At 43.9% G+C, this 23,973-nt stretch overlaps 1 protein-coding gene across 4 annotated transcripts; it reads left to right on the top strand.

The window, feature by feature from the left end:
- The first annotated feature begins 1,911 nt into the window (after window positions 1-1,911).
- On the top strand, window positions 1,912-19,468 carry 5730455P16Rik (RIKEN cDNA 5730455P16 gene). 4 transcript variants are annotated; one of them, XM_006534198.3, is made up of 10 exons: window positions 1,929-2,207; window positions 3,077-3,157; window positions 4,328-4,453; window positions 5,743-5,886; window positions 6,263-6,320; window positions 9,510-9,629; window positions 11,368-11,432; window positions 11,762-11,898; window positions 15,021-15,124; window positions 15,942-18,522. In XM_006534198.3, exons 4-10 carry the CDS (start codon window positions 5,816-5,818, stop codon window positions 16,146-16,148), a joined length of 762 nt encoding a protein of 253 aa, XP_006534261.1. In that variant the 5' UTR covers window positions 1,929-2,207; window positions 3,077-3,157; window positions 4,328-4,453; window positions 5,743-5,815; the 3' UTR covers window positions 16,149-18,522. The 4 variants fall into 4 exon arrangements, with proteins under 4 accessions (XP_006534260.1, XP_006534261.1, XP_006534262.1 ...); XM_006534199.4 differs by having other exon boundaries at window positions 1,933-2,118; window positions 5,789-5,886; NM_027472.3 differs by having other exon boundaries at window positions 1,945-2,118; window positions 15,942-19,468.
- The last annotated feature ends 4,505 nt before the right edge of the window (window positions 19,469-23,973 follow it).

Here is a 23,973-nt window from a genome sequence, read left to right as displayed (position 1 = left end):
AAAAAAAAAAAGAGCCAACCTTCCTAGCCTGTGAGGACAGAGCAAGAGGTCATCATTCCAAGAACAAGAAGAGAGAGGGTCCTTTCCTGACACCACACCTGCCAGGCCCTCCTCCATCTGTAACTTCCCTTCTTCCAGACTGGGAGAAATACATTTCCATTTTTATTTGTTCTTGGATTTGCTTGTTTGTTGAGATAAAGTCTCACTTGTGTATCCTTGGCTGGCTTGAAACTCACTGTATATGCCAGCTTGGCCTTGGACTCAGAGATCTGCCTTTGAGTGCTAGGACTAAAGGTATGCACCATCATTTCTGTTTTTATAAATGGCCCAGTTTATGGTACTTTCTCATAAAAAGCCGACCAGTCTGAAACAGAACGGTATTTAGCTGGGTTTGTTTCCGCTATGGACCTCTTTGGATGGCGCACCATCCATCGTGGTTCTGAGTGTTTATGAATGAGCGTTTTCCAGACCCTGGACTCTTGTCCCTTCACTTTCTTCTGTACTGTTCCTGTCTCTCTCAGTAAGAGCACTTCCCTATGATTGCTGGTTTTTCCTGTTGACTTTCATCAGTTCTAACAGATTTGTTACAAGTTACTTATATTAAAATCCATCTAGGGGACTGGTGAGATGGCTCAGTGGGTAAGAGCACCCGACTGCTCTTCCGAAGGTCCAGAGTTCAAATCCCAGCAACTACATGGTGGCTCACAACCATCCGTAACAAGATCTGACTCCCTCTTCTGGTGTGTCTGAAAACAGCTACAGTGTACTTATATATAATAAATAAAAAAAAAAAATCCATCTAGTGAAGTCTCAGGTAGGCCACACTTTGCAGTCCACAGAGGCCACACAGAAAAACCCTGTATCAAAAAGAAAAAAAAAAAAAAAAAAAGAAAGAAAGAAAGAAAGAAAAAAAGAAATAAAAGAAAAAGAAAACAAATGAAAGAGCAAGCAAGCAGGGGGAGGGGGCAGGGTATGCCAAGAAGGGACAGAGGGATCAAAACAGATATGGTCTCCAGGATCTTCCATTTTTTTAATGTAAGCATCTTTATTGTATACTTTGTCCTTTACACATGCCTATGGAACCCCCATGTAGATCAACACATATAACACTTCCATAATCCCTTCTCAACAGGTTTCTTCCTTCTTTCCTTCCTTTTTTTAAAGTTTATTTTATTTTTATTATATGTAAGTACACTGTAGCTGTCTTCAGACACTCCAGAAGAGGGAGTCAGATCTCATTAAGGATGGTTGTGAGCCACCATGTGGTTGCTGGGATTTGAACTCAGGACCTTCGGAAGAGCAGTTGGGTATTCTTACCCACTGAGCCATTTCTCCAGCAGTACACAGTAGTAGCTATCTTCACACACACCAAAAGAGGGCATCAGATCCCGATATTGATGGTTGTGAGCCACCATGTGGTTGCTGGGAATTGAACTCAGGACCTCTGAAAGAGCAGTCAGTGCTCTTAACCACTGAGCCATCTCTCCAGCCCTATTTAATTTTTATTTAATTTTATTTTTGAGGCAGGGTCTCTGTAGTCCTGGCTGGCCTGGAACAGGGTTTGTAACCTAGGGAGGCCTGGAGCTCACTGAAGTTCTCCAGCCTCTGCCTCCAGAGTGCTAGAATTAAAAGAGCGCTCCTTTAGGGCAGGCTAAATTCTTGTCTTTGAGCAAACCGTTACATGCACGTCAGGATCGCACCACCTTTAACACATACTGGCTCCTTGATGCGTTAACTGGTGGAGACAAAGTCAGTTAAAAGGAAATAAAAGGAAATGCTAAGGGGTTCTCAGAGAGTCCTCCCCCCCCCCCCCCCAGAAGAACAGGTTTCTCCAACCCAGTTTCCAAGTCCAGGATTCGGGAGGCGGCGGAACTCAGATGTGCGAGGGCGGGGAGGAAGTCGAGCCGGCGCACAAAGGACAGCCCGGCCGCGGGGGAACTGTTTGACGGGGACACAGGGCCCCGAGGAGGTTGCCGCGATGCTCCCGTCTTTGCAGGAATCGCTGGATGGGGATGAAAAGGAGCTGGAGAGCAGCGAAGAGGGTGGCTCCGCGGAGGAGCGGAGACTCGAGCCGCCTCCCAGCAGCCACTACTGCCTGTACAGCTTCCGCGGAAGCAGGTGCCCGCGCCCTGCCCGCTGCGCCCGCGGCCCCGCCGCCCGGCCTTGCACCCCGCGGCCCCCACTCACCATCTCCTCTCCCAGCCAAGGTCTCTGGCCCGATGGGCCTTCCTGGCCTCAGTCGGTTCTTCCCGGCTCTTCTGGGCTTTTATGCCCAGCACTCCCAAGCCACTGTCCTCTTGCAGCCCCTGTCATCGTAGCCCCTGACATCTGTTCATCGGAGTTTGCCTCTTTTTCCCCTCGGTATCCCCGGAAAACCCCGACTGACTTTCCAGGAGCCCTTTTGGCCCTGGAACTTATTCTTTAAGGTGTATTTTTAATTTTTTTAATTATGTGTTTGTGTGTGGGTATTCGCACATGCATACTGATGCCCACTGAGGCCAGAGGTGTCAGATACATCTGGAACTTGAGTTACAGGTAGTTGTGAGGTGCCCTAAGTGGGTGCTTGGAACCAAACTAGGATCATTCCCCAAGAACAGTAAGCGCTGTTTAATCTCTGAGATATTTCTCCGGGCCCTGCTTATTATTTTTTATTTTAGTTAATTTATATTTTCTGAATAAAAATATTTGCATTGGTGTTTTGCCTGCCTGCATGTCTCTGTGAGGCTGTCTGGTTCCCTGGAACAGAAGATAGAGACAGTTGTGAGCTGCCACACAGGTGCTGGGAATTGAACTTGAGTCCTCTGGAAGAGCAGCGATGCTCTAAACTATTGAGCCATCTTTCTATCCCTTATCTTTAAAGATGAATTTCTTCAAACTTTCGGGATATTAGGTCTTTTCTCTATTTATTAAATACCCTGAAGAGAAAGGGGCCTCTTGTCAGCCCTCTCTTATGGGGTTTCTGTCATGAGATTAGGCAGTGTGGGCTTGCAGCGTTTTTTTGCTGAACCCTTGCTTTTACCCAGCTTGCGAAGGCTTGATTGATAGCCTATAACTGATAGCACTGTTGTATTTGCAGATTGACACAGAATCGAGGGGATAGTGATGATGGACGTTCAGGTGGCATAAATGCAGAAACCCCCTCTGGTGATGATTTCAGGTAAAAACAGGCATAACTCATTGCTTTCCTGGGCTGTGCATATCTATCTGTAGGTGTCAGTGGGGTGTCTTGTTGTCACTGCACTTTCTCTGAGTCAAACCTTCAGCTCCTCCTGTCCTATAGGAACCTCTCCTGACCTCCTCCTTGGCTCTTTCTTTTATTCAAGGCAAGAGCAGATGCAAATACTGATAATGCTTTGTAAACTCTAGCCAAGCCCAGACAGTGAACTTTATCTGAGATAATCATCTTTTTGTGATTGTTGTTTTTGAGATAGGATTTCTCTCGACATAGCTCTAGCTGTCCTGGAACTTACTAAGTAGACCAGGTCTTGAACTCACAGGGATCTGCCTGCCTCTGCCTCCCAATCCCTCTGCCTCTCAGTCCCTGATTCTAAAGGTGTGCGCTGCTACCTATGGCAAGATAATGATCTTTAAGGAGGTAAGGTTAATTTGGCTCAGTTTCAGTCCACGTAGTTTCTTAGCCCTGTTTCTGGTGAGCCTGTGGCAACAGGAATTCATAGCAGAACAAACAGCAGAAGAGCCTGTTAACTTCAAGGTGGCTAGGGGAAAGATGCAAAGAGGGAGAGAAGCAGGCAGCTCCCAGCCAGCTGCCCAACCAGTCAGGGTTCTGATATGTTGTTAGGGTCATATTTCCAGAGACTTACCTTGTGTCCAACAAATACAGGTTCTAATAGTTTCAATAGCACTGTGGTGTGGGAGCCAAACCTGCCTTTGGGGGACATTCCAAGTGTGAACAATGACCCTCTCCAACAGGGGCATCAAGAAGACAGCTTTCTTTTTTTCTTTTTTCCTTCCTTCCTTCCTCCTTTCTTTCTTTTATTTATTTTTTTATTTTTTGAGCCAGGGTTTCTCTGTGTAAGCCTGGCTGTTCTAGAACTTGCTTTGTAGACCAGGCTTCCCTGGAATTCACAGAGATAAGCCTGCTTCGATTGGTGAAATTAACTAGCTGACTAGTTGATAGCATCCTTAAGAGAGACTCTGAAATTGGTACAGCAATGCTAGCCTGGGGCAAGTTTAAGGTTAACCTAAACTATGTAACTAGTTCAAGACCAGCCTGGGCTACTTAGGGGCCCTGGCATTGATTCATTATATCTGCCTTATGGGTTTGAGTGTATCCCTGGTAAGAAATGTGTGTTTCTCATCTGTCAAGCCTCTCCTTGGTGGATACTAATCTACCATCTGAAGTGGAGCCGGAACTTCGCAGTTTCATTGCTAAGCGTCTTTCCAAGGGAGCGGTCTTTGAAGGGCTGGGTAATGTTGCATCTGTAGAGCTGAGGTAAGAATAAAATATGCTGTCTCCTGTGTTCTTATGTCTGAGCTAAACCTGAGAGGTGTGGAGAAACTGGAAGAGATCTAGACCTGCAGAAAACGTCTTTGTTTTCTGTTCTCTGGCACCTCCTGCCCTTCCACTCCCAGCCAGAGCACTGAATCTCACACATAAGTGTTACGAAGTTAGACTGATTGAGATTCTGGCCCCCTAGTGTACTTTAGTCTACTTTATACTTACACAGAAGGAGCTCGAGCTGGAGAGGTAGCCTTGATAGAGCGCATCTCCTGGTGGGTGCAAAGCCCTCTGTTCTTACCAAAGTGGAAAGCGTATGCCCATGATTTATAATGTGCTTTCACAAATGCTGATGTAGTTCTTCTTACAAAGGGAGATGGGCAGTTATCTTAATTTCTAGTGCAGAAGTAAACACCGAGAAGTGAACTTGGAAGCCCAAGGTCACAGGGAAGTCAGGCTTAGTCTTGCCATTATACTCCTTCAGACACAGCATTTGTTTAAGTATAGGTTCCCTTGGGGGTATATACCTCTGACCCGAGGAGAAAGCTGCTGGGTAAACCTGGAACATCCAAGACACATGAAGGTTAAAAGAGGGGGAACATGCTTATTTCCATGTAAACATGGATATTCTATGAACAAAGTTGAAATTTGTGTAGATTTTTCTTTAAACAATTAAAAAATATTTTATGTATATGGGTGTTTTGCCTGCATGAATGTCTATGCACAAGGTGTGTGCCTATTGCCTGCAGAGACCAGAAGAGGGTGTCAGGATCCCCAGGAATTGGAGATACTGATGGTTGTGAGCCACCACGTGCTGGAACCCAAACCTGGGTCTTTTAGAAGAGTACCTAGTGCTCTTTTAACTACCACGCCATCTCCCAGGCCCCTGGATTTATCACATAAGACAGTGGAATGCAGTGAACCTCTTGTTAGAGGCTGGCTGGTTTGTTTTTATGAGGCAATGTCTCACCATGTAACCCTGACTGGTCTGGAACTCACCATGTAGACCAGGCTGTTCTTGAACTCACAGAGATCTACCTGTGTCTACCTCTTAGGACTAGGGTTGGTGCGCTCACCACGCCTGATCTGTGGGCTGCTTAATTAAACCTCACCTGGGTCATGCTCCTTCTGCTGATATGAGTACGAGGAGAGGGTTGGGGAGCTCTGAATGAGGGGTGATCTGAAAGTGTTTCCAGATCAAGACCTGCTTCAGAGGTTAGGTCTGCAGAGTGAGGAGCGTGAGTACCCAGCTACTCCACTTTACTTTTTCCTTTCTTTTCTAGAATTCCAGGTTACCGAGTTGGTTGTTATTACTGCCTTTTCCAACAGGAAAAACTGCTTCCTGAAATAGCAGCAATGGAATCTGAACATAACCCTTCTGAATATGTGGTCTGCTTCTTAGGAGGCTCTGAAAAAGGACTGGAGCTATATCCTTTCTGTGGTATTCAAGGTATCAGGAGGGAGAGCACCTGGGCAAGTAGCAAGTTACCCTTCAGGGCATATTGAAATGTCATTTGTGGCCATTTGCATAGGCTGTGTGTGTGTGTGTGTGTGTGTGTGTGTGTGTGTGTGTTTGTAAAAGAGAGGGACAGACAGACAGATAGACAGGGTCTCACTTTGCAGTCCTGGCATGGAACTTATTATGTAGACCAGGCTAGCCTCAAACTTACAGTGATCCACCACCTCTGACGCTGAGTGCTAGAATTAAGGACACATGGCACTACACTCAGGTGAAATGTTGTGTTTCTGGATGGGAGGTAAAATATTGATGGATCATCCTGTGTCTCTTCCTTAAGAACATACTTTCAGGCTTGAACTGGACAAGTATATTCAAGGGCTGAAGAATAACATGAATTGTGAGGTAAGGTGTCTGACTTGAGCTTTGTAAGACTGGAGTGATGAACATGAACGTGTCATGACTGTACTAGTCTGGTCGCTTGGTAGCCACCAACACTTCTAAATTCCTCACCTTGTGGGCAGTAGATCAGTGCTGTGTGACACAGGCAGGGAGGCAATGAAGGTTTCATGATTCTACTTTGGATGTTGCACCAATGAAAACTTATTAAATCCAATTGAGGAAATCCACACCTGACATCCCTGTGCTTGGGAGGCAGAGTTTGAGGCTAGCCTAGTTTACATAGCTAATTCCAAGCCTACCAGAGCTACATAGTGGACCCCATCTCAAAAGCAAAACAAGAAGCTGGGGAGATGGCTCAGTGGTCAGAGCATTGACTGTTCTTCCAGAGGACTCAGGTTCAATTCCCAGCACTTACATGGCAGCTTACAACCATCTATAACTCCAGTTCCAGGGCATCTGACATCTTCTTACCTCTTTGAGTACCAGATATACAAGTGGTAGACAGACATGGAGGCAAAATACCCATAAAATTAAAATTAAAATAAAATAAAAAAAAGACAGCTGGTGAGATGGCTCAAAAGTAAATGTGCCTGCCACCAAGTCTGACTGGCTTGAGTTTGACACCCAGGACTCACATTGTGGAAAGAGAGAACTGACTTACATGGTGTCTTAGTCAAGGTTTCTATTCCTGCACAAACATCATGACCAAGAAGCAAGTTGGGGAGGAAAGGGTTTATTTAGCATATACATCCCACACCTCTGTTCATCACTAAAGGAAGTCAGGACTGGAACTCAGGCAGGTCAGGAAGCAGGAGCTGATGCAGGGGCCATGGAGGGATGTTCCTTACTGGCTTGCTTCCCCTGGCTTTCCCAGCTTGCTTTCTTATAGAACCCAAGACTACCAGCCCAGGGATAGCACCATCCACAATGGGCCCTCCCGCTTGATCACTAATTGAGAAAATGCCTTACAGCTGGATCTCATAGAAGCATTTTCTCAACTGAAGCTCCTTTCTCTGTGATAACTCCAGCCTGTGTCAAGTTGATACACAAAACCAGCCAGTACACGTGGGTTGTTCTCTGACATCTAGGGCAGATGCATGCACACTCACAGAGAAATAAAATGAAAGAAGAAAGACAAATCTATGTAAAATTCAGTGGCGGTTAGTAACATACCTGGTGGGGAAGGTATCTGTTATCTTTATCTGGTTTCTAGGCACATAGGATTCATATTTTGGTTAGCACTAGTGGTCCATTGGAGATATGCTATGCCATAGTCTATAGATCTCAAGTTTTAGAAATATTTCATTTCATTATTTTATGAATTGGTTATGTCTATATTGAGTAATTTATCTAAGCCTGTCAAAATTATGTTTCCAAGCCAAGTTTGCTGCTGCATGTCTACACTCCCAGTACTGGGAAGGGTGGAAAACAGGAAAATCTGGAGGCTACGGTTAGCCTCAGCTACAGAGAATTTGACACCCACCTGATTTCTGTAAGATGCTGTCTGAAAAAGCTACTTTTGTTAGACGGTGGGAGCACAGCATTTAATTCCAGCATAGCAGTCAAATCTCTGAGTTCTAGGCCAGCCTGATCTGCAGAGTGAGTTTCAGGGCATCCAAGGCTACACAGAGAAATCCTGTCTTGAAAAAACAAAACAAAACAAAAATGTCAACCCTCCCCCACTTCCACATCCCCACCCCCAAAAGAAAGCAGTATGGCCTGGCACATTGGCACATACCTATAATCTTAGTATCTAGGAGGTTTAGGATTTTAAGGTCAAGAGAGAGCATCGGCATGGGATCCCATTACAGATGGTTGTGAGCCACCATGTGGTTGCTGGGATTTAACTCAGGAACTTCAGAAGAGCAGACAGGCAGACAGTGCTTTTTTTGTTGTTGTTGTTTTTTGTTTTTTTTTTTTGTTTTGTTTTTTTTTTTTTTTTTTGGTTTTTCGAGTCAGGGTTTCTCTGTGCAGTCCTGGCTGTCCTGGAACTCAGTCTGTAGACCAGGCTGGCCTTGAACTCAGAAATCCACCTGCCTCTGCCTCCCAAGTGCTGAGATTAAAGGCGTGCGCCACCACTGCCTGGCTTTGTTTTTGTTTTTTAAAAAAGATTTATTTATTATATGTAAGTACACTGTAGCTGTCTTCAGACACACCAGAAGAGGACATCAGATATGTGAGCCACCATGTGGTTACTGGAATTGAACTTAGGACCTCTGGAAGAGCAGTCAGTGTTCTTAACGGCTGAGCCATTTCACCAGCCTCCTACTTTTTGTTTTCTAATTATTAGGAGTATATTGAAAGGAACGGAGACTTGGCTCATCAGTTACGAACACTTACTGCTTTTCCAGAGGGCCAGCTTTCATGTCTAGTGGTTCATAATCACCAATAACTTCAGTTCCAGAGAACTCAACACCTCATACTAGACTCCAGGAGGCATCCACAGGAATACAATTATGTACATACAAATAAAAATAAAAATTTTAAATTGTTTTGAAGAGGGGCCTAAGGAGGAGGGAGGCTTAGTATGTAAAGGGCTTACAATGCAAGCATGAGAGCCTGAGTTTGAACTCCCATCATCCACGTAAAAATCTGGGTGTGGGGCTGGCGAGATGGCTCGGTTAAGAGCGCCAACTGCTCTTCGAAGGTCCAGAGTTCAAATCCCAGCAACCACATGGTGGCTCACAACCATCCGTAACTAAATCTGATGCCCTCTTCTGGAGTATCTGAGGATAGCTACAGTGTACTTACATATAATAAATAAATAAATCTTTAAAAAAAAATCTGGGTGTGGTGACACGCATCTGTTATACTAGAGTTGAAGTGGTGGAGCTCCAGGCTCAGTGAGACACCCTTACTCAAGAAAGTAAGATGGAGAAGTTGGAGAGATGGTGCCTACCACCAGGACTGAGGACCTAAATTCAATCTCCCGCACCACATGGTTGAAGGCCAGAATTGACTTCTGCAAGTTGCCCTTTGTTCTAAACACAGACATCATGACGCAAACTTGTCCACCACCACTCCAAAAATGTAATTTAAAAATAAGGTAGAGAGCAATTGAGGAAGACACCTGATGTCAACCATTAGCTTACACAGACACCATACACACAAAGAAAGTCTACTGAAGAAAAAAGTCTAGTAAGTTAAAGGCTTCTATGATACTAAAACAGATGATATTCTCTCTTGATGCAGGAAAGGAGTCTGGGGAATGATGTAAAGTCCTATCTGAATAGCTGGTATGAGGATGTGGTGTGTCCCATCCAAAGGGTGGTTCTCCTCTTTCAGGAGAAACTGACCTTTCTGCTCCATGCTGTAAGTATTGCTCATGAACGAGTATTCCCAGTTAGAATCTCCTCAGCAGACCTTGGTGATTAGAAACACACTCATTTTCTCTAAACATTAGTTTTCCCTTCCTGTATATTTCTCCAGACTATGCTTGCTGTTTAGCCCACATCTTACTGACTCTCATCTGAAAGTCTTATTATTAAGGTAGGGTTCAATTGTAAATCTCAGCAGGATCTTTCCACTAAAACATGGGCTTTCAAGCCAGTTGTGCTGGTGCATGTCCGCACTCCCAGCACTGGGGAGGTAGAAGCAGAGTCAGGAGGTTAGGACCAGCCTCAGCTACACAGAGCATTTGGCACCTACCTGATTTATGTAAGAACCTGTCCCATTTCATGTCAGCTGGGTCACATTAAAAAAATAATAATCTCTTCTTTCTAGCCACTTTTAAAAATAGGTCTTCACCAGGCAGTGGAGGTGCACATCTTTGATCCAGCACTTGAGAGACAGAGGCAGGCAGATCTCTGAGTTTGAGGCCAGCCTGGTCTACAGAGTGAGTTCCAGGACATCCAGGGCTACACAGAAACCCTGTCTCAAAAAACCATGAGAAAAAAAAAGGGTGGGGGGAGAAGATAGGACCTCACTATATAGTCTAGAATTGCTTAACTTTTTTTTAAAGAAAAGACTTAAGACTTAAATTACTTGTGTGTGTGAGAGAGAGAGAGAGAGAGAGAGAGAGACGGAGACCTTGTTCTGTGTAGGGTACTACAGGCTGGTGGCCCTGGAGCTTTCTGCTGATTGTCATCTCTATTTCCCATGTCACTGTAGGAGTGCAGGGGTAATAGTGCATACCCCCAACTCTGACTTGTTACATGGGTTCTAGGATCGCACTCAGGCTGTCTGGCTTCCTATGTGGGTTGTGGGATCACACTCCGGTTATCTGGCTTGAAGAGTGAGCACTCGCACCCACTGAGTCTTTTTCCTATCCCTGATCCCAAACTTTCAGTCCTACCTTCCTCAGCTTCTTGAGTGCCAAGACTGTAGCCTGTCCAACCACACTTGTCTGAAATAAAGGGAAATAGGTGCAATTTCCAGAATATTTGAAAATGAAAACCAACCAAACAAACAAAAAACAAGGTAATTTTAACTATATGAAACGGTTTAGGGCCCATACAAGCCTGATGGCCTTAGTTCAATCTCCAGATTCCACCAGGTGGCAGGAGAGAAGCAAATCCCAGAATTGTCCTGACTTCCACATATATACTCTTTGAGATGTTTACACACACACACACACACACTAAATTATTAGATAGATTTGGGGGCCAGTGTATTTGCTGCCACACTTGACCACCTGAGTTCAAACCCTGGAACCCTCATGCTGGAAGGAGAGCCTCAGCTTCTGCAAGTTGACCTCTGACCTCCACACAAATGCATGCGGCTCCCATTAAAATAAATAAGTAAAGAAATGCTGAAAAAAATGTTAAAAGTAATGACACATGCTTATAATCCTAGCATTGGGGAAACTGAGGCTAGAAAATGAGAAGTTCCAGGCTAACTTATGCTGCATAGCAAGACTGTCTGAAAATAACTATATTTTAATAAATAAAATAAAAACCCGTCACTGAGCAGGTTTTAGCTGAGAGCACTTGCAGAAGATGCAGTGGTAGCCCTTAGTGCCTGGGAGACGGTGCGTTTGGATGGGAGTGTCAGGCCAGTGAGGGACAGAGGAGGCAAGTGTTAAACTGTCCCTTCTCTTTCTCTCTCATAGGCTCTAAGTTACACTCCTGTTGAATTTAAAGAGTCGGATGAAAAAACAAAGAGAGACATCAACAGGTAAAGAATATAATTTCTGGCCGGGTGTGGTGGCGCACGCCTTTAATCCCAGCACTTAGGAGGCAGAGGCAGGCGGATTTCTGAGTTTGAGGCCAGCCTGGTCTACAGAGTGAGTTCCAGGACAGCCAGGAGAACACAGAGAAACCCTGTCTCGAAAAATTAAAAAAAAAAAAAAAAAAAAAAAAAAAAGAATATAATTTCTGAAGAAAGCCTCCCCTTTCCTGGGCCAGCTCACCAGCCACATGTTACCATCCCCTCCCAGTAGAGGATGCATTTGTTTTCTTCGGTTCTGCAGTGCTGATTGTGGAAAGGACTTGTATATGTCACAGGTTTCTGAGTGTGGCCAGTCTCCAGGGACTTATTCATGAAGGCACCATGACCTCGTTATGCATGGCCATGACAGAGGAACAGCATAAGTCTGTGATCATCGACTGTAGCGGCCCCCAGCCTCAGTTCCACAATGCAGGTGAGTCAGAAACCAGGAGGCAGTGTTTGTGGACCTCTTGCACAGAAAGCACAAGATACAGACGTGTCCTTCTTGTGCAGTACCAAGCTTGCTGAGACCTTAATGGTCCTAGAAACAGGGGGTCAAGTCACGCTTGTGTGTAAGAAAAGCCTCGTGTGTACACAGGAACAAACACAGAAAGCACTCATAAAGACATTTTTAAATTTTATTATTTTAAGACAGGTTCTCAGTGTGTAGTCTAGGTTGGCTTTGAGCTGGCAATCCCCCTACCTTAGCCCTCCTAGGATTACAAGTATGCATCATATAAAGGCTTATTTTTCATTGGTTGGTTGGTTACTTTGGGGTTTTTTTGGTTTTTTTTTTTTTTTTTTTTTTTGGTTTTTCGAGACAGGGTTTCTCTGTGTAGCCCTGGCTGTCCTGGAACTCACTCTGTAGACCAGGCTGGCCTTGAACTCAGAAATCTGCCTGCCTCTGCCTCCCAAGTGCTGGGATTAAAGGCATGCGCCACCACACCCAGCGGTTTATTACTTTTGAGAAATGGTTTCATATAGGCTATGTTGGCCTTGAACTTCTAACTCTCCTGCCTCTACTTTCTAAGTGCTAAGATATAGACAGTCATCACCATGCCTTGCTTAAAGGCATTTTCTTATTTTGTTTTTTTTTGGGGTATTTTGTTTTGTTTTGTTTTGTTTTGTTTGTTGTTGTATTTCAAGACAGAATTTCTCTGTGTAACCTTAGCTACGCTGGGACTCATTATGTTTGCTATGCTGGTCTCAAACTCAGTTATTCACCTGCCTCTGCCTTCTGAGAGTACCTCAACCACCACCTGGCATTAAAGGCATTGTTTTAGGAAAGTTTTTTTTTTTTTAAGATTCATTTATTTATTATATGTAAGTACACTGTAGCTGTCTTCAGACACACCAGAAGAGGGAGTCAGATCTCATTACAGATGGTTGTGAGCCACCATGTTCAAAAGAACACCATGTGTTCTTTTGTTCTGTTTTTTGTTTTTTTTTTTTTTGTTTGTTTTTGTTTTTCGAGACAGGGTTTCTCTGTGTAGCCCTGGCTGTCCTGGCACTCACTTTGTAGACCAGGCTGGCCTCGAACTCAGAAATCCGCCTGCCTCTGCCTCCCGAGTGCTGGGATTAAAGACGTGCACCACCACGCCCAGCCCATGTGTTCTTTTGAGTGTGTGTCTGTGTGAGTGCAGATCCATGTGTATGTATTCTAGCACACATGGGGGTCAGATGGCAACATTGGGTGTCAGTCCTCATTTCTACCTTGTTCGAGAAAATTTTTCCTTGGCTGCTGTGTATGACAGTCTAGCTGGGCTCAAGGTTTTGGGGATGTTTTCCCTGTCTACACCTTCCATCTCAGTATAGGAACAGAGGGATACGTTCTTCTGCATCTGGCTTTATGTGGGTGCTGGAGGTCTGACCTCAGGACCTCATGCTCACATGGCAAAGAATTTTATACACTGAGCCACTGCCCCAAGCCTAAAGGCATTTCCAATGTTTCCAATGTTTCTGTTTAGTCCATATATATATGAACACATCTGAAGATCAGAGGATAACTTGTGGGAAAGGGTTTTCTCCATCATCAGGATCAAACTCAGGGTTGGTGGCAAATACCTGGGCCCACCGAGTCACCTTGCTGGCCCCATATAAAGGCTTTGTATGTGTGTGTGTGTACACACGTTTTTGTGAGTTTAACAAGTGTAAGTGCTACAGTGTGCAAGTGCAGGTCAGAGGACAACTTCACTTTCCACCAAGTTTAAGTCAGGGCCTCTGTTTTGTTGTTGCCTGCAGTGTTTTGGGGCCGAGCTTGCTCATGAGCTTCTGGGGTTTCTCCCGTCCTTCCTTCTAGCTCCCCATATGCTGCTTGCACTGTGTGTATCAGCCTTTACAGGGTCCGGGGACTCTAATTCAGGTCCTCATTCTGTGAGGCAAGTACTTTTTCTTTCCTAGTCTTCTCTCTCACCCACCCAAGACCTCTTTGAGACAGGATCTCACTCTGCCTTGGATTGCTAGGATTAAAGGTGTTAGGCTACACATGGCAGCCTTTTTTATTTTATTTTTTGAGACAATGTTTGGAAAACCTGGAACTTCCTACATAAACTAGGCTGCATCCCAAGTTGGGGAGACCAGGAAGATGCACGCAAACAGCTCTAAAGGTCCTTTTGGTTGTTTTGACTGCGGCAAGAGGATCTCTACATAACCCTGGCTGTTCTGGGACTCAGCCATCCTCTACCTCTGCCTCCCAAGTGCTGGATTTAAAGGCATGCACCAGCACACCCAGCTTCTAACGCATTCCTTGATATAACAGATTGGAAGCAACCTAAATATTTACCAACAGGAAATCAATAATACACAACGGAATGGAGAGCAGCTAAAAGTCAGCTAGACATACATGTTAGGATGGCTCTGAGACACACTGTTTAGTGAAACCGCCACTAAGAAAACCACACAAAGCACTAACATGTACAGAACAACACATACATAAGGTCAAGGTCGTAGCCAAAGCTTGAAGTATGGATAGAAATGACAGTCCTTTCTGATGGGGAGAGGGAATGTGATTATGGCACTTAACTGTTGTAGCCCTGGCTCTCTTGGACTTGCTTTGTAGACCAGGCTGGCCTTGAACTCATAGAATCCATCTGCTGCTGTCCCGAGTGCTGGGAGTTTTAAATAATTATTTAAAAATGTTTTTATGACCGCCTGGTGGTGGCGCACACCTTTGATCCCAGCACTTGGGAGGCAGAGGCAGGCGGATTTCTGAGTTCGAGGACAGCCTGGTCTACAAAGTGAGCTCCAGGACAGCCAGGGCTATACAGAGAAACCCTGTCTTGAAATACCAAAAAAAAAAAAAAAAAAAAAAAAAGTTTTTATAAAGAAATTCATGTGCTGGGACTGGACAGATGGTTAATAGCATGTGCTGCTCTTTCTTTCAGAAACCCAGAGTTGGGTTCGGCATATCCAATACACATCTGCTCTCCCAGGGCCCCTGTACTCATGTACACATACAGCATATATACAGAAGGAAGAGTAACAAAAGTCAAGTCTTTAAAAACTGACATATATGTGCTCTGAGGTATTTAATTTTGTGTATTTCCTGTTGTTTAGGAAGCAACCGTTTTTGTGAGGACTGGATGCAAGCTTTCTTACACGGTGCTGAAGCCGGTAACCCTTTTCTTTTCAGACAAGTCCTGGAAAACTTTAAACTAAAGGTAATGAGGTGGCTGTGGGCTATGGGTCAGTTACATTGTTTTTGTTCTGCATTTAATTACTGCAGGTGGTAGCATCAATGATGGGCTTGTGCAGTTACAGTGTTCTTTAAATGGGGCATCCTCTGAGCTCAGAACACAGGAGGTGTCTGCTCTCCAGCGGCACTGCATGCGTGTGATTTCATTTCCACCACTTTGGGGTGAATTGCTTGCTTATATTTAGGGTGCATCAAACTGACACATCTCAGTTGAAAAACACAGAAATAAATTATTTCAAATTCTTGCAAGTGAGGGCTGGTACCTTAAGAGCTTTTTTTGTATTATTTATTTATTTATTTAATGTATATGAGTACACTGTAGCTGTCTTCAGACATACCAGAAGAGGGCATCAGATCCCATTACAGATGGTTATGAGCCCCCATGTGGTTGCTGGGAATTGGACTGGACTCAGGACCTCTGGAAGAGCAGTCAGTGTTCTTAACTGCTGAGCCATCTCTCCAGTACCAGGAGCTATTTTTTTTTTTAAAAGTCTTTTTAAAGTGAGATTCTTTTACACTAAAGGCAAGCATTTTAGCAATAGGAATAATGGGTATTTTTTTTAAAGTTCAACATTAGCAGGGTGGGTAGTACATAACTTTAATCCCAGCACTCAGGAGACAGAGTTCAAGACCAGCCAGAGCTACATAGTGAGACCCTGTGTCAAGAGACAAAACAAAAGCCGACATTATCAGTGTCCGATGAGTGTTCAGCTAGAGACGGGGTATTTTTCAAGCATCATCATCATGTCACTGAACATACTTACAGGGCAATCTTTTTCTAGGCTATACAAGACACAAACAATTTGAAGAGATTTATCCGACAGGCAGAGATGAATCATTACGCTCTGTTTAAATGTTACATGTTCCTTAAGAACTGTGGCAGTGGAGATATCCTTTTGAAGATTGTTAAAGTGGAACATGAAGAAATGCCCGAGGCCAAAAGTGTGGTGGCTGTCCTTGAAGAATTCATGAGAGAAGCGCTTGTCTGAAGTTCCAGTCCCGTGTTGAGGATCTGTTTCATGGAGTGTATTGAGGCTGCATGTGGGGGCTGTAATTACCATTGTTTATAGGATTGCACTGCCCTAAGATGACTGGAAACACCCCAGCTTCTTCCTTTTGTGCTTTTTTTGTTTAATTTAATTAAACACAACAATCAGAGGAATGTCTTCACCAGGTCCTAGGCAGACGCTGTGTTACAGCTGGGGAATTTTGCTGTCTCATAAATCCTAAGCACGTGCTGCCTAAAGAGCTCTGGAGATGAGTTTTGGCTTCTTGGGAGTTTACCGTAGTGTTTAGCAGGATTTCCTCCTCCAAAAGAAACATAGTATGCCTTTCTCAGTACAATGTAGAAGTTTGTAAAGTACATGATCCTAGCAAGATGTGATGACACATGCCTATAATCCCAGCTACTCAGGAGGTTGAGGCAGGAGGTTGTGAGGTTCCAGGCCAGCCTGAGCTACTGAGTAAGTTTATGTCCAGCTTGGACTACAGGGCAGTCATCACCTTCCTGGTCTTACTGCACCATCAGCTCGCTTCATTGACAGCCTGTTCATCCTCTGAGTGCCTGATACAAACCAATGGGCAGGAATGACGAAGCCACCTTTTGAAGCGAATATACACACGAATTATGAGTGTATAAGCACTTAAAAATGAGCTTTATGTATAGAAACTTGTGGGCTGGCAAGGTGGCTCAGAAGGTAAAGAAACCTGCCACCAAGTCTGACAACCTATGTTCAATCCCCAAACTCACTTGGTAGGAGAGAACCAACTCCACAAGTTGCCTCTGACCCATACAGAGCTACATACTCAATAAATAAATACATGAAGATATGGTGGGCTGGAGAGGCAGCTCAGCAGTTAAGAGCATTGTTGCTCTTGGAGAGGAGCCGGCACCTACCTGGTGGCTCAATTTCAGGGGATTTGACACCCTGTTCTGACCTCCTCAAGCGTCAGGCACACATGTAGTGTATAGATATACATGCAGACAAAACATACACATAAAATAATCTAAAACCAGTAAGAAAGAAAAGAAAGAGGAAGAGAGAGAAGAAAGGGTATACTAGCTTCAAGATGAAACATTCTCTCTGACTAAAAAGCTCTTGTGGCAATTTACACAATAGGTATTTATTTGCCAGGAGCCTGTATTTTTTTCTTCCTTATTTCTAGATAAAAATGCTGGAATTCTTAAGCAGTATTAAGAAAAAGGGAAATAAAACAGTTAATATAGGAAATATCCTTTACAAGCAAATATAAGAATGCACATGTGGTGATTCATGTCTTTGAATGTAACCTTCCACAAGACGTAGGCAGTTGGAACTCCCTGAGTTCAGGGCCAGTCTGATTTACTGAGTTATATAGTAAGCTTCAGGCCAGCCAGAATTACAGAGTGAGTCCCTGTCTCAATAAATAAGAAAATAAACAATATTTTAAAAATTAAAAAATGTAAACAAATTCCTCTCAACACAATTGCTCATTGATTTTAGATCTTTCTGTCTGTCATAAGCCTCAGATCGTTTTGCCCTGAGTCAATTGCAAGAGCCCTTGAGTCGTCATTTCTCATCCCATGGGTGCCAGCTGCAGCCACACGCGTAGCTGTTCTGCATAGCTCTTTAATAAATCCATTTGGTAATGAATTTGGTTTAGAAAATCAGAAGGCTTATGTTCTCACTGCCTTTGGGATGCTCAGAGGAGCATGAGTCTGTGAAACGGAGGCATTCTTAACTGCTTGTAAACCCTGCTAGGAGCTGAGTTCTAACTTTCAAAGAGACTAATGATATGGCTTTCTGCCTTTGCTTCTCCATAAGTCAGTCTAGGGATAGGAGTCACCACGCCCTTCCTTTCCCTTTAATGAGAAATACAATTCAGTATCTTCATAAATGCTTTCATATGGCTTTAAAGTTTAATAGCTTGGATTATAGGCAGTATAGAAAAGAATGTAAGTAGCATTTTTATAGCTATCTGACGGCTGGATAGTCAGCAGCTCTGTGGTACTTTTCTTGAATCTTTTCCCAATGCACTTGGTGCCCACTTGGAAATCATTAAAAATGAGCGACATTAGGACATCGAGATTTTGAGTCTCTAAAATAGTAATCTTTATTTTTAAATTCACAATCAGGAGCAAATAGAATTCTAAAAGTAAGTGTAGGGGTTAGGGAAACAGCTCAGTGTAAAGTACTCGCTATGCAAACGTAAGGACCTCAGTTTGATCCTCGGGACTTAAATACAGAAGCAGGAGTGCTAGCATGTGCTTGTAGTCCCAGCACTGGGGAGGAGACTCAGTTCTTACTGCCAGCCCAGCTGACTTGGTAAGCTTCAGGCCAGCAGAGACCTTATCTGAAAACAAATGGAAAAAAAAAAAAGATAGCTCAATGGATAAAGGCCCTGGCTGGCAAGTCTAGAGCCCATGTGAAGGTGGAGGGAGAGCTCACTCCTGCAAGCTGCTCTCTCTCTCACTCTGTCTATGCATCCTTCAGAGCTAACTATTAACAAACAAGAAAACAGAAGGGTAGATGGCTCCTGAGGATTGTCCTCTGACCTCCAAATGTTTGTGCACACAAATAATAATATATATACCAATAATAAATAAAAGCAAATGCTCTACCAAAAAATAATAAAAATAAACGCAAATGCAGCCAGGCAATGGTGGTGCACACCTTTAACCCCAGCCCTCAGGAGGCAGAGGCAGATGGATCTCTGAGTTCAAAGTCAGCCTGGTCTACAGAATGAGTTACAGAATAGCCAGTTACACAGAGAAACCCTGTCTTGGTAAAAAGAAAACCAAAACAATAATAAAGGAGATGCATTAAGTCACGTGTGGATATAGGAAAAACATAACTCTATATTCTTTGCTTATTTATAGGTACTTCTTTGTAATGTAAGCCCACTACACTACACAATTGTATATAGTAGTCTTATATTTAAAAAGAATCTGCATAGGCAGAGACAGGCGGATTTCTGAGTTCGAGGTCAGCCTGGTCTACAGAGTGAGTTCCAGGACAGCCAGGGCTATACAGAGAAACCCTGTCTCAAAAAAACCAAAACAAAAAAACAAAGAATCTGCAAAATTCTGTACCACTGAAAAAAGATGTCATGGAATTAATTATCTTGTTGATATGAAAAACAGCTCATAACCATAAGCCTATTGTCATATTCAAATTTTAATGTGAATGTATTAAATTTTAAAGGCTTGGGGGATGGAGGAACACCCTCTCAGAACAAAGGGGAGGGGGAATAGGATGAAGAATTCTAAGAGGGGGTGCTGGGAGGGGGGCAACATTTGAAATGTAAATAAATAATTAATTTTAAAATATTAAAGGCTTAAATAGTGTTTGTTCAGATGCGAAGTAAACGAGTGCTTATGTGCAGTACGCAGGAAATATGTTGGCCTTGTGTAAAAATGCCTCTGTGTAACAGTGATAAAACTCCAGGTCAAGGCAGGTAGTTTTACCTAACTGAGCTTAATTCTTACCTTTAATTATTTCCAGTAATTTTACATGGAAATTATACTTCACACACACACAAAGATGTGTGAAAAAAACTCAGATTACCTGTTGGAATGCACACAGAAGAGGTAAACAGGTTTCTCACAATGGTTCATTTGTTGTGTAAAAAACAGTTTCACCTGTAGGACGCAGTAGCTCAGGTCCTTTCCTGTCTTGCTCATTGTTCAGAGTGATAGGACTCTAGGTGGTGGTGCAGGCCTTTAAATGGAGGCAGGCGGATCTCTGAGTCACAGGCCAGCCTGGTCTACAGAGTGAGTTCCAGGACAGCCAGGGCTACACAGAGAAACCCTGTCTCAAACAAACAAAGCAAAACAAAAGTGAGAGACAGGACTTGATGCTGGAAATTCTGGTGACAGGGAGTAGTGACAGGGCTGACAAGAGAAGTCTGAGCAAACATTTCAAAGTTACCAACTGTTCCTCATAGCCTTGGGCTGATGCAGTGAGACAGGCTCTTCATTGTGCATGTTCATGTGTGTGTTTGCACGGATATGTGGAGACCAGAGGACCTTGTATGTGTGGCCTGGGGCTTGCCAAGTAGACTAGGCTGGCCAAGTCCCAGGGATTTGCCTTCCCTATGCTGGAATGGCAAGTGTATACCACACGTGGGTATGAGGAACTTAACTCAAGGCCCAATGGCTGCACAGCCATGTTATTGAGCTCTCTCCCTAGCCAGAAACTGGCCCTTTGTTGACAGGGTCTCTATTATGGAGCTCTGGCAGTCCCGGAACTCCATCTGTAGGCCAGGCTAGCCTTAAACTCAGAGATCTGCCTGCCTCCGTTCCCAAGTGTTGAGACTAAAATCATGCAGCACCATGGCCAGCCAGGAATGGCTTCTCACACTCTATCATTGCATGGTTTAATGCCCTTGAAGTCCCATGCAACATTCAGGGGCCAAGAACAGGACCGGGGGTGTGGGGGTGTGTGCCTTAGGTATGGATCCAGCATACTAGTTACTATCAGCATGTGACTATGAGTCCTCCTCTGTTGTACAAATATGGGATTGTTCATAAGCATTTTACATAAAAATGTGAAATGAAAGCTATGAAAGTGGTGGTGCATGCCTTTAATCCCAGCACTTGGGAGGCTGAGGCAGGCAGGTTTCTGAGTTCGAGGCCAGCCTGGTCTACAGAGTGAGTTCCAGGACAGCTAGGGCTATACAGAGAAACCCTGTCTCAAAAAACCATAAATAAATAAATAAATGAAACAGCTATGAAAATGGCTGAGTATAGTGGCACACTCCTTTAGTCGAAGCACTCAGGAGTTAGAGGCAGGTGAATGTCTGTTTAAAATTAGCTAGGGAAGCCAGGGTTACATAGTGAGACCCTGTCTCAAAAAGCAAAACATTAGCTAGAAAAATACCTACCTCATTGTCTTAGGGTTTTACTGCTATGAACAGACACCATGACCAAGGCAACTCTTTTTTTTTTTTTTTTAAGATTTATTTCTTTATTATAAATAAGTACACTGTAGTTGTCTTCAGACACACCATAAGAGGGCATCAGATCTCATTACAGATGGTTGTGAGCCACCATGTGGTTGCTGGGATTTGAACTCAGGACCTTTGGAAGAACAGTCAGTTCTCCTAACCGCTGAGCCATCTCTCCAGCCCCCAAGGCAATGCTTATAAGGACAACATTTAATTGGGGCTGGCTTACAGGTTCAGAGGTTCAGTCTATTATCATCAAAGTGGGAGCATAGCAGCATCCAGGCAGCTAGGGTGAAGGTCTCCCCCTTACCCTCAGACAGGGTTTCTCTGTGTAGCCCTGGCTGTCCTGGAACTCACTCTATAGAGCAGGATGGCCTCAAACTCAGAAATCTGCCTGCCTCTGCCTCCCAAGTGTTGGGATTAAAGGGGTGCGCCACCACTGCCTGGCTAGGGTGAGGGTCTTAAAGCCCACACCCACAGTACATACCTACTCCAACAAGGCCACACCTCCTAATAGTGCCACTCTCTGGGCCGAGCATATTCAAACCATCATGTCTAGCATAAGTAGGAACTTAGTAAATTCTTTCTTTTTTTCCCCCCTTTCTTTCTTCCCCAAGGCAGGATTTCTCCGATTAGCCCTGGCTGTCCTGACTCAGAGATCTGCCTGTTCTCTGCCTCTGAGGCTGGAACTGAAGGTGTATGCTACCACGCTCAGTTTGTTTTCATTTCTTAAATTATCACTGGTAAACATCTTAGCAAGTTACTTGATGAATGAGAGTCTGACAGGAGGGAAGAGACAGGAAAGGAAAGGAAAGGAAAGGAAAGGAAAGGAAAGGAAAGGAAAGGAAAGGAAAGGAAAGGAAAGAGAAATGGGAGGATGTCAAAGGCAATGTAAGGAAGGAAGCAGCTTTTGGGTCTTCAAGGAGCTGCCTTGAAGCCACAGTTCAGGTACCTGGAGCCTGGGAGACTTCAGTGGAAAACCTCTGCAGGGGACTCAGCTCTGCGCATGGTACAAGTGGGCGATCAGTCAGCCTGAACCAACTGCACTCCTGATCTTAGTTCAGGGATGGCTCCTGCGGTGTTTTGAAACATTCTCCAATAATACACAGGAAATTGATGTGAAGGGAAGTAACCCCCACTCTGTACTTAACAGGGCAATTTAATCCTCCAGCACTCAATAGCAGTTAGCTGGAAAGATACACAGGCTGCTGCTGACCTGACACCGAGTTGGCTTCTCCAAGCCTCATCCATGCAAAGCCAGCTCAGCTGTTAAACTCCCAGAGTCCCAGGCTTCGCCTTGAGCATATATGGAGCTTCCATTCCCCCTCCTGGAGGTGAACTCGACCAGGCACCGTTCTCAAGATTACGATGTTGATGTTGATGGAACCTGGAAGCACTGGGCTTACTGAGGGAGAGAAAGAGGTCTCTAGGACATCTCAGAGATTTCTATCATAATACAATCATATTAACCACATATGTGTGGTTGAGATATATATATATATATATATATATATATATATATATGTATATATATATATATGATTAATATATGAACATATCTACATGTATTAATCATGTATAAAAGTATAATAAATAGAACTGGAGAGATGGCTCAGCAGTTAAGAGCACTGACTCCTCTTCCAGAGGTCCTGAATTCAATTCCCAGCAACCACATGGTGGCTTCCAACCATCTATAAAAGGGATCTGAAGCCCTCTTCTGGTGTGTCTGAAGACAGCTACAGTGCACTCATATAAATAAAATAAATCTTAAAAATGTATGGTATATATAATACATAATATATATTTTACATAATAAATAATATTATGTATAGTATATTAAGATATATACACATACCATATATACATGCACACATATATATACACACATGTATGTATATATGTGTATGTGTATATATATATATATATATATATATATATATACATATATATATATATATATATATTCCTGAGTAGATGTGTTGTTGACAAAGACAAGGCCATGTCAAAGACCCCAGTGTGTCATCCCCACAGGAGCAGCAATGCCTTCCCTGGAAGAGACTTGGAGAGATGGGAAAGGTTTCCTCTGGTCTGTGTGTGAATATAGATAGTGTGCAGAGAATGTCTACCGTAATTTTGCCCCTCCACATGTTTATGGCCTGAAGACTGCGTCCCTACAGAGACTGTGTCTACGAGGTTAGCTACACTTGCCTTCCTGTTCATCTGGATACCACAACCTGAGTTGCCTGTCCAACAGTATATATAAACACTTTGAGCTCGTGGGGCAGGGCTGGGGCTTCTCCATCCACATCCACTCAATCCCAGATTTTCCATTCTTGAATCCACGTATTTGTCATTTCTTCATTCTGTGGCCAACTGTCCATCCCTAGAGCGACTTGGAGGGAGGTACTTAGAACTAGATGAATGGAAGGGAAAAATAGGCCTGAGGGGACAGGGGGCTGAGACTCCTCTCTATCTGCTGGCACCCACCTCGAAAACTGTCCGGGAAGCGACCTATGTGGGTGTTTTCTTTTTTTCTTTTCTTTCTTTTTTTTTTTTTTTTAAGATTTATTTATTTATTATATGTAAGTACATTGTAGCTGTCTTCAGACACACTAGAAGAGGACATCAGATCACATTACAGATGGTTGTGAGGCACCATGTGGTTGCTGGGATTTGAACTCAGGAAGAGCAGTCGGTTCTCTTAACCGCTGAGCCATCTCTCCAGCCCAGTGGGTGTGTTTTCATGGAAAGAACCTTCAGTGTTCACCAACCACTCTGAGAAGGTTAAGGAAGACAGTGCCAACCACCAGTGCCAGAGCCACCCACCCACCACTGCCCGTTTTCACTCTCCCCACCCACCATGAACCAGACACAGGCAAAGCAGGT

Source organism: Mus musculus, chromosome 11 (assembly GCF_000001635.26).
Source record: "Mus musculus strain C57BL/6J chromosome 11, GRCm38.p6 C57BL/6J".
NCBI lineage: Eukaryota > Metazoa > Chordata > Mammalia > Rodentia > Muridae > Mus > Mus musculus.
The sequence above is the reverse complement of the archived record's forward strand: the minus strand, read 5'-3'. Positions and strand labels throughout refer to the sequence as shown.

What these genes read in the sequence shown, in the direction of transcription:
- 5730455P16Rik (NM_027472.3), top strand. Translation starts at nt 1,979, where the DNA reads ATGCTCCCGTCTTTGCAGGAATCGCTGGATGGGGATGAAAAGGAGCTG. An exon ending in TACAGCTTCCGCGGAAGCAG is followed by an intron (nt 2,119 to 3,076) that starts GTGCCCGCGCCC and finishes TTGTATTTGCAG; the next exon opens with ATTGACACAGAATCGAGGGG. An exon ending in TGGAAAACTTTAAACTAAAG is followed by an intron (nt 15,125 to 15,941) that starts GTAATGAGGTGG and finishes ATCTTTTTCTAG; the next exon opens with GCTATACAAGACACAAACAA.